Source organism: Nerophis ophidion, linkage group LG19, assembly GCF_033978795.1.
Source record: "Nerophis ophidion isolate RoL-2023_Sa linkage group LG19, RoL_Noph_v1.0, whole genome shotgun sequence".
Taxonomy (NCBI): Eukaryota; Metazoa; Chordata; class Actinopteri; order Syngnathiformes; family Syngnathidae; genus Nerophis; species Nerophis ophidion.
The window spans coordinates 9,194,465-9,205,433 of NC_084629.1; the positions used below are offsets into that span (position 1 = coordinate 9,194,465).

The 10,969-nt window shown below is 36.0% G+C and overlaps 1 protein-coding gene across 2 annotated transcripts in view; it reads left to right on the plus strand.

Annotated features, from left to right (window-relative positions):
- The window catches only part of gpr143 (G protein-coupled receptor 143), a 56,127-nt gene extending 47,711 nt beyond the window's left edge, over positions 1–8,416 (plus strand). For both annotated transcript variants that reach the window (XM_061879106.1, XM_061879107.1), the window contains one exon: positions 8,136–8,416. In XM_061879106.1, the coding sequence (XP_061735090.1) occupies positions 8,136–8,239 (104 nt within the window). In that variant the 3' untranslated portion in view covers positions 8,240–8,416. The remainder of the gene's footprint in view (positions 1–8,135) is intronic.
- Positions 8,417–10,969: the final 2,553 nt, after the last annotated feature.

Sequence of the window (10,969 nt, forward strand, 5' to 3'; positions counted from 1 at the left end):
AGTCGTGTGCATGATGCCGCGGAAGCCACACACAACATGATGCTGGACTGACAAGCAGATCGTACATGTTGTAGGAGGCGACAAAGTCAATGACTTCCCAGCACGCCCATATTCTTGTCATCAGGATGAACGCCAATTGGATATCCGTGAGAACGTTAGCGGCTCCAATTGTATTCATTAATCTGTGAAACGGGTTTAAATAGCTCTTTGAGTGGTAAAGGTGGCCGACCTGTGATGTATTTCAGCGGGCGGATGGCGGGCGGGTACGGTCCTGATAAAATGTTGGTACGGGTGGACGGCGGGTGGATGACGACTTTGGTGATGCGGTTGCGGATGATATAATTGCCTATCCGCGCATCTCTATAGTGCGAACATTTTCGCCCGTTTTTTTTTTCCACCATATGCTCGCATATTCACCAACTTACACGATCAAGGGCAGGGGGTTTGGTGGGGGAGATTGTTTTTTTTTATAATGAAAATATTGTAGCGTCTAGAAGTGCACACAAAGTCTGACGCTCTTTTTAAACTTTTATTGAGCGACCTATGCAAACACGGCTCAACTTATCTCATTCACGTCTGTCCTCGAAGAGGCTCCCTCTTTCTTCACCTTACAGGCGTGGTGCGTTCACGGCAATGGGAACTCTGAATATCAGGAACACAACATCAACCCAGCAAGTCGTTACAGTGTATTTATCCTACTTTTGTATAGGGTTTTTATATAACGCGTCAACAATGAACAAAGCAAAACATGTTCCAGAACAGGGGTAGGGAACCTGTGGCTCTTTTGATGACTGCATCTGGCTCTTAGATAAATCTTAGCTGACATTGCTTAACATGATAAGTAATGAATAATTCCGCTGGTAATCCCAGTTTTGATTGATTGATTGATTGAAAGTTTTATTAGTAGATTGCACAGTACAGTACATATTCCGTACAATTGACCACTAAATAGAAACACCCGAATAAGTTTTTCAACTTGTCCATGTTAATCAATTCATGGTACGTGTTAAAAACAACGTTAAAAATATAAAACATTCTCATGCATTTTAATCCCTCCATCCGTTCAATTTCAAGAAGTCACATTTAGAAGTATTTTATTTAGTATTGGTTAGCTTCAGAATAACAATGTTATTAAAAAGAATAAGAGACTTATTATACTCTAAAAATGTTGCTCTTACTTAAAAATGCATGCATTTAGTTGTATTCAGTGTTAAAAAAATATTATATGGCTCTCACAAAAAAACATTTTAAAATATTTGGCTTGCATGGCTCTCTCAGCCAAAAAGGTTCCCGACCCCTGTTCTAGACCAAAAATCACCATATGTGAGTTATTATGTAGAAATATGAGGAAACAACTACAAAAGTACACTTCATTCATTAACGGTGTTAAAAAAAAATCAGTTGGAATAATACTTATTGTTGGATATATAGAACATACAAACCCTTTAGTTATTGAATCAAAAATACTGAAATTTCACGACAGTGAATTTGCAAACAGTTAAAATTATACATAAATCAAACTATAACCTGCTACCCAAGAATATACAACAATTCTTCTCAACAAAAAAAGAGAAATATAATGTTAGAGAGAAATGTAATTTAAAACATTTGTACGCACGTACAACACTTAAAACCTTTAGTATATCAGTATGTGGAATTAAATGATGGAATGGATTAAGCGACCGGAATGAGAATCAGCACCTCCAAGTCCGAGTCCATGGTTCTCGCCCGGAAAAGGGTGGAGTGCCATCTCCGGGTTGGGGAGGAGACCCTGCCCCAAGTGGAGGAGTTCAAGTACCTAGGAGTCTTGTTCACGAGTGGGGGAAGAGTGGATCGTGAGATCGACAGGCGGATCGGTGCGGCGTCTTCAGTAATGCGGACGTTGTATCGATCCGTTGTGGTGAAGAAGGAGCTGAGCCGGAAGGCAAAGCTCTCAATTTACCGGTCGATCTACGTTCCCATCCTCACCTATGGTCATGAGCTTTGGGTCATGACCGAAAGGATAAGATCACGGGTACAAGCGGCCGAAATGAGTTTCAGGTTCCTCCGCCGTGTGGCGGGGCTCTCCCTTAGAGATAGGGTGAGAAGCTCTGCCATCCGGGAGGAACTCAAAGTAAAGCCGCTGCTCCTCCACATCGAGAGGAGCCAGATGAGGTGGTTCGGGCATCTGGTCAGGATGCCACCCGAACGCCTCCCTAGGGAGGTGTTTAGGGCACGTCCAACCGGTAGGAGGCCACGGGGAAGACCCAGGACACGTTGGGAAGACTATGTCTCCCGGCTGGCCTGGGAACGCCTCGGGATCCCCCGGGAAGAGCTAGACGAAGTGGCTGGAGATAGGGAAGTCTGGGCTTCCCTGCTTAGGCTGCTGCCCCCGCGACCCGACCTCGGATAAGCGGAAGATGATGGATGGATGGATGGATTAAGCAAAGAAATCAAACAAAGTACTAATATGATCCACTTCATAAACTTAAAGTGTTTACAAAGTACAAAGAAGAAGATAAACATTCTGAATTTATTTAATCCATCCATTCATTTTCTAGATAATCTTACTCATCTCATCATATGAAATATAACTTATTTCACCAATTATTATTTATTTATGTTTATGGTTATTACTTATGGAGTATATTGTGAATAAATTGAGAACAGGACGTGAACAAAAATGTTAGGAAAAGGAAAATACGTAGGATTTAATAAGCTCTGCTTCTTCCTACTCCTTTTCCAACACGTCGAATAGAGAAACTGGACGATTGTGACGCATCAAGTCGTATGCACGCATGTTCCAAATAAACTCCAACTCAACGTGATCTGTACAAAAGCCGCGTGGTATCCAACTGTGAGTGTACTTGATTGTCCAATATCAAGGGTGCGCAAGTGATCACGTTAATGCAGGGGTAGGGAACCTGTGGTTCTCGAGCCAGATGTGGCTCTTTTGATGACTGCATGTGGCTCTCAGATAAATCTTAGCGGATGTTGCTTAATACGATAAGTAATGAATAATTTCGCTGGTAATCACAGTGTTGAAAATAACCTTCAAAATATAAAACATTCTCATGCATTTTAATCCATCTACCGCACCTGTTCAAGATGTCAAATAATGATCAAAAGTATTTTATTTATTATTGGTTAGCTTCAGAATAATAATGTTATTATAAAGAATAGGAGATGCACGCATTTAGTTGTTGTAATCAGGTAAAGTCAAAAGGAAAGAGAAGGCGTTGGATTCTCTTGTCAGAGTGTGGGACGACACTGTACAAGGGTACAGGTCTACGGGTTTCTCCTCATTGAGCTAAATTGAATCCTGTCTCTGTTAAATTCCTTGCTTCTTGTCTGTTTAAGAGATGTCATCAGTGTTTGAACCTGACAGTTGTTTTGTCAGGTTTGTGCCTGTCAGTGTGGCCATGTTTAAGTGTTTCCTGTCAGCGCTCTTATTTTGTCTGTTTCCTGTCTTTCTCCCTGAGCGCTGTTTCCCCTCAGCTGCGGCTGATTGGCACCTGGCCACACCTGGTGTCAATCAGCCCACTCCTATTTTTACCTGCTTTGTCTTCCAGTCAGTGCCGGATTACAGTCGCTCCTACCGGTTGTTTGTCACCACTACCTGTCAATGTCATTAATACTTCGTTGTAGCTGTGTCTACTTTTGTTCACTCTGCTCATGCCATAGTTCCTTCTTGTCACAGTAAGTGTTTTGTTCATATCCTAGTTTGTTACCGGCCTCGTGCGCACCTTTTGTTAGTACCCTTTTGTTCTTGTTTTAGTATTTATATTAAATCAGGTTTTCTTATTCAATGCCTGCCACCGTCTCTGCATCTTGGGGTTCGTCAACAAAATGTGACCATTTTTAGTGTTAAAAATATTATAAAACATTTGGCTTTCATGGCTCTCTCAGCCAAAAAGGTTCCCGACCCCTGCGTTAATGAGACAAGTTTCCTCGTAACTCTGTATTAAGTCAACCAAATAAAACTCACCTATATTAAACGACTCGTACGTGACTTGCTCATCTCTCGTGAGCAGGCTGAGGCTACTTCATTCCTACTAGAACTCGGAACCGACTAGATGTTCATTTTTTGCGCCTTTGCATGTGACAAGACAACATTTTGGGGCGCGAAAAATTAACATCCAGTCAGTTCCGAGTTCTAGTCCGTTTAAATGTCGGCATAATGCTGTTTATGAACGGGCGACAACAACAAATATTTGTGCTTGGTGGAGATAGTTTGTGTTTTCTCCGGCGTTCCGGTCTTTTTGTCCCAAGCTTCTCATTGCCTGTTTGCAACACGTGCAGACATGTGAGCATTGTTATTGTTACTAATATAAATCAGATGATAGCATGCGTTCCAGTCAAACATCACAAGTTTTCCGACCACATGCAAATACTTCAAAATAGAAAACGTTATATGTAACTCAACACTTTATTGTGACATTTTTTTTTTTTTTTTTACATATTAAACCCTTGTGTGGTGTTGGGGTCTGTGGGACTTGTTTTTATTTTTTATTAAAAGAAAAATGATACAATTAATTAATTTTTCAAACTGAGACTCACTGACTTCGGCTCATTTTCTGTGAAGAACTTGTATCAGAATACATATTTAATGACCATAAACCCCCCCTACTCATTTCTATTACATATAAGATGTCCGGGTCCACTGGAGCTAATAGAAGTGTAGAAATTGATGTTCTGTGTACACACACACACACACACACACACACACACACACACACACACACACACACACACACACACACACACACACACACACACACACACACACACACACACACACACACAGCAGGCCGAGACGAAAGGAGAACAGAGTGTAGGTACACAGAACATCAGAGGGTCAAATGTGCGAGAAAAAGAGAGCAGACGGTGTTGACAAACAATGTTGCAACCTTGTGTGAGAACCGCAGGTGCAGAAACACCAAAGAAGAATCCCTGTGGGATGCAGAGAAATTTTCTGTGCAATGTTCATATTGTTGTTGCTCAGCCGGCGTTTGTGGGTCTGATGGACCCGTTGCATTTTGTGGCTTTTAATGCCTCACAATCAAACCTTTTTATGTTAAAATACTGAACAGATGTTTATTGGGATAAGGTAAACATCTGTTCAGTATTTTAACTTAAAATAGTTTGATTGCGAGGTATTAAAACTCACCTCAAAACGATGTGTTTGAAGCAAAGGACGTACAACGGCAGGTTTTAAGTTCCATTTGGGTGGAAGGAGAGGAGCCGCAGCCACGATTTATTTTGTACTTCTTGCTAGTCCTAACAGAATTGCTATTGTGACATCCAGTGGACACATTTAGAACAGCAGTTTCTTACATTAAAAAAAAATTGCAGCTCATTTTAATACTTGGCAACCTCATCACTCACCTTTTAGTACCTGACAATCAAACTATTTTAAGTGAAGTGAAGTGAATTATATTACATAGCACTTTACATAGTGAAACCCAATATCTAAGTTAGAATATTAATTTATTTTTTTTAAACCAGTGGGTGACACTGGGAGCAGGTGGGTAAAGTGTCTTGCCCAAAGGCACAAAGCCAGAGACTAGGATGGCAGAAGCAGAGATCGAACCTGGAACCCTCAAGTTGCTGGCACGGCCACTCTACCAACCAAACAATACCGCCCGTTTAAAATACTGAACAGATGTTTACCTTATCCCAATAAACATCTCTTCAGTATTTTAACATAAAAGTGTTTGATTGTGAGGCATTAAAAGCCAGAAAATGCAAGGGGTCCATCAGACCCACAAACACTGGCTGAGTAACAACAATATGAACATTACACAAAAGTTATTAAACAAGCCTAATATAACTGAAAATGATATTTGTATACCTAGTCCCATCATTACATGTTCATTTCACGTGTAGATGTTATTTAAAAGGATGAATCTGCCGTTGTTGATTACCACGAGATCAGGGGTGTCAAAGGTACGGCCCGCCAACAGGTGAGTGATGAGATTGCAAAGTATTAAAATGAGCTGCATTTTTTTTTTTTTTTTTTGAAAGAAACTGCTGTTCTAAATGTGTCCAATTCTGTTAGGACTAACCAGAGGTACAAAGTAAGCATGGCTGCGGCTCCTCTCCCTCGACCTAAATGGAACTTAAAAACTGTTTTAAGTCTTCTACTTTCGTTATTTGGCACCCTTACTCCCCCGTAATGTCAAAAACGGGAAAACTTAACCCTTTTGAATGCTTTTTACTTCCATTTCTAGACATGACAAAGTGAGTATTTGATACCGAGAAGAGTTTACATGATTTTTGTTCAACTCCAGAGAGACTGTGACTTAAAAGTTAAATCCTAGCTTTTAGATACACTGAGACATGGTGTGTTTGAAACCGCACCAATTTCCTCAGATTTTTTTAAAAACTTGAAGAGGATTATTTGTGATTTGTATTTTTTTCCGAATGTGCTTGTTCTATTTTTGGCTCAAGTAAAAGAAAGAAAACAACCTGAAGTTGTCTTTATTTTTAAGTGATCATGCCGTGATTTTACCATTCCGGCCCACTTGGGAATACATACATGCGGGTGAGCTAAAATGAGTTTGACACCCCAGGTCTAGAGGGAGTGTGTGCACCAACAGTGGTTAGGCTAGGAAATGACAAAAAAATATATGTTCCAAGGTCAAACTGCATGATAGAAAATAAAATCCTGGTAAAATCAAAATTCTTGTTTAAGAGACAGTGCTGTTTTTGTATCTTAGCCTAAACATACACAAATATCTCATTTAGTTTGTTAGCACACTACTTCCTGCTACAAAGGGAATGTTGTAATTGTTTTCTTTATTTAGGTCCAAAATTGAAAAAAAAATTGCAAAAATTATATTTAAAAAAATAAAATAAATAATTTAACTCATTTCTTCATAACTGTATTCACACGTATTCGCTCTTTTGCTTTGTTTTGAACTTGACTAATTTTCCCACGTTATATGTTACTTACAAGTAGAGATGTCCGATAATATTGGACTGCCGATATTATCGACCGATAAATGCTTTAAAATTTAATATCGGAAATTATCGGTATCGGTTTCAAAAAGTAAAATGTAAGACTTTTTAAAACGCCGCTGTACGGAGTGGTCCACGGACGTAGGGAGAAGTACAGAGCGCCAATAAACCTTAAATACACTTCCTTTTCACACACATAAGTGAATGCAACGTATACTTGGTTAACAACCATACAGGTCACACTGAGGGTGGCCATATAAACAACTAACACAGTTACAAATATGCGCCACACTGTGAACGCACACCAAACAAGAATGACAAAAACATTTTGGGAGAACATCCGCACCGTAACACAACATAAACACAACAGAACAAATACCCTGAACCCCTTGCAGCACTAACTCTTCCGGGAAGCTACAATATACACCCCCCGGCAGTGCCATGTTGGCATTTTTTTTCTATAACTTGAGTTCATTTATTTTGGAAAAACGTGTTACATTGTTTAATACAACAAAATTAGGCATAATAATTTGTTCATTCAACGACTGTATATATCGGTATCGGTTGGTATCGGAATGGGTAATTAAGAGTTGGACGATATCGGAATATCTGCCAAAAAGCCAGTATCGGACATCTCTACTTACAAGCACTGCATAGAACCTCATGACTTTTTCTTCTCAAGCTCTCAACTTTTCTAGTTGTTGCTGAGATAAGAGCCAGGGCCTCTAGCGACTCCAAATGGGAATAAGCGGTAGAAAAATGGATGGATGGATCCCCTTGTTTGTTAATTGTTTTTACTTCTTCTTTTAATTATTTGTCTCCAAAAGTGCTGTGCTGTTTGTTGTGTGAAATGTACAATGAATAAAGAATTGTGTCTTCAACATCAAGGGTTCGCAAATTGTCTGTGTCGCCAAAGTTGTTTTTTTGTGGCTTTTTCGACCTGCGAGTACAGCATTGACAAGAATAATAATAATAATAATATCTCATTTGTTCCCTCGCGTTGCATTGTCTTCATGAACTACCTTTTTTTCCCCCCCATTTTCAGCTCAAAAATGACTGAATGCATTAAAATGGACATAATGTTCCCCACAATATATTCATGTTGATTATGGAGGAGTGAATTTTGTATTGATTTTTTTTTTCCCCAAACGGCGTGACCTCACCCATTAATCCTCCCGTGTTTGTCTTGTTAGGTTCAGAATCTAGCACAGTTGAAATCCACATTTCCAGCGAGCTCCCAGACTATGGCGATATAGACGCTGATGAAGAATCCTCGGGGACGTCAGGGAGACATTAGCCAACATGCCAGCGTCATCAAACACTACTTGGGCTGGTAACTTTTAGATGCTGTAATACTTTTATTATCTTGTGTAATATTAGGCTCTTTTTTTAGTTAGTTTTTAAGCTCATGTCTGTATTTTATTTTGTCTTTTTTGCACACATTTTACACATTAAATAGCAGACCTGTTTCTTACATGGGGACACGTGTGTTGTACTTTAAAGCACTGAAAATAACTCGTTCTATAAAGTCATGGACTAACAAAAAAAAAGTTGAAATATTACAAGATTTTCAAATAATTTTTAAATAATTTTTAAATTCCGTAAAATTTTATTTTAATAGTTAAAAAAAAAATGTTATTTAAAGAAATTACATATTTTAATTGATAACGCATGTTATATTTCTAAAATAAACAAGAGGGGAGAAGGGACATGCAATAGACAATTTAAAATATGATTAAAATAATAAAAAAACACTATAATAAAACCCCAAAGCTTAAAGGAGGAACTTACCAATATGTTTTAGTATTATATTGAGAATAATCATTTTCATAATGTATCTTATGCCTTAAAAATGTTTTTTTTTAATCAAGAGAATAATTTAAGGGAACAGAAACTATATGTCTGTATTTTATTTTGTCTTTTTGCACACATTTTACACATTAAATAGCAGACCTGTTTCTTACATGGGGACACGTGTGTTGTACTTTAAAGCACTGAAAATAACTTGTTTTATAAAGTCATGAACCAACAAATAAAAGTAGAAATATTACAAGATTTTCAAATCATTTTTAAAGAATTTTTACATTCATTAAAATTTTATTTTAATAGTTAAAAAAAAAAAAAAGTGATTTAAAGAAATTACATATTTTAATTGATAACGCATGTTATATTTCTAAAATAAACAAGAGGGGAGAAGGGACATGCAAAAGACGATTTAAAATATGATTAAAATAATAAAAAAACACTATAATAAAACCCCAAAGTTTAAAGGAGGAACTTACCAATATGTTTTAGTATTATATTGAGAATAATCATTTTCATAATGTATCTTATGCCTTAAAAATGTTTTTTTTTTAATCAAGAGAATAATTTAAGGGAACAGAAACTATACGTCTGTATTTTATTGTGTCTTTTTGCACACATTTTACACATTAAATAGCAGACCTGTTTCTTACATGGGGACACGTGTGTTGTACTTTAAAGCACTGAAAATAACTTGTTTTATAAAGTCATGAACCAACAAATAAAAGTAGAAATATTACAAGATTTTCAAATCATTTTTAAAGAATTTTTACATTCATTAAAATTGTATTTTAAAAGCTTAAAAAAAAAGTGATTTAAAGAAATTACATATTTTAATTGATAATGCATGTTATATTTCTAAAATAAACAAGAGGGGAGAAGGGACATGCAAAAGACGATTTAAAATATGATTAAAATAATAAAAAAACACTATAATAAAACCCCAAAGTTTAAAGGAGGAACTTACCAATATGTTTTTGTATTATATTGAGAATAATCATTTTCATAATGTATCTTATGCCTTAAAAATGTTTTTTTTCTTTAATCAAGAGAATAATTTAAGGGAACAGAAACTATATGTCTGTATTTTATTGTGTCTTTTTGCACACATTTTACACATTAAATAGCAGACCTGTTTCTTACATGGGGACACGTGTGTTGTACTTTAAAGCACTGAAAATAACTTGTTTTATAAAGTCATGAACCAACAAATAAAAGTAGAAATATTACAAGATTTTCAAATCATTTTTAAATAATTTTTACATTCATTAAAATTTTATTTTAATAGTTAAAAAAAAAAAAAGTGATTTAAAGAAATTACATATTTTAATTGATAACGCATGTTATATTCCTAAAATAAACAAGAGGGGAGAAGGGACATGCAAAAGACGATTTAAAATGTGATTAAAACAATAAAAAAACACTATAATAAAACCCCAAAGTTTAAAGGAGGAACTTACCAATATGTTTTAGTATTATATTGAGAATAATCATTTTCATAATGTATCTTATGCCTTAAAAATGTTTTTTTTTTTATCAAGAGAATAATTTAAGGGAACAGAAACTATATGTCTGTATTTTATTTTGTCTTTTTGCACACATTTTACACATTAAATAGCAGACCTGTTTCTTACATGGGGACACGTGTGTTGTACTTTAAAGCACTGAAAATAACTCGTTTTATAAAGTCATGAACCAACAAAAAAAAGTAGAAATATTACAAGATTTTCAAATAATTTTTAAAGAATTTTTACATTCATTAAAATTGTATTTTAAAAGCTTAAAAAAAAAAGTGATTTAAAGAAATTACATATTTTAATTGATAACGCATGTTATATTTCTAAAATAAACAAGAGGGGAGAAGGGACATGCAAAAGACGATTTAAAATATGATTAAAATAATAAAAAAACACTATAATAAAACCCCAAAGTTTAAAGGAGGAACTTACCAATATGTTTTAGTATTATATTGAGAATAATCATTTTCATAATGTATCTTATGCCTTACAAATGTTTTTTTTTTATCAAGAGAATAATTTAAGGGAACAGAAACTATATGTCTGTATTTTATTTTGTCTTTTTGCACACATTTTACACATTAAATAGCAGACCTGTTTCTTACATGGGGAAACGTGTGTTGTACTTTAAAGCACTGAAAATAACTCGTTCTATAAAGTCATGGACTAACAAAAAAAAGTAGAAATATTACAAGATTTTCAAATAA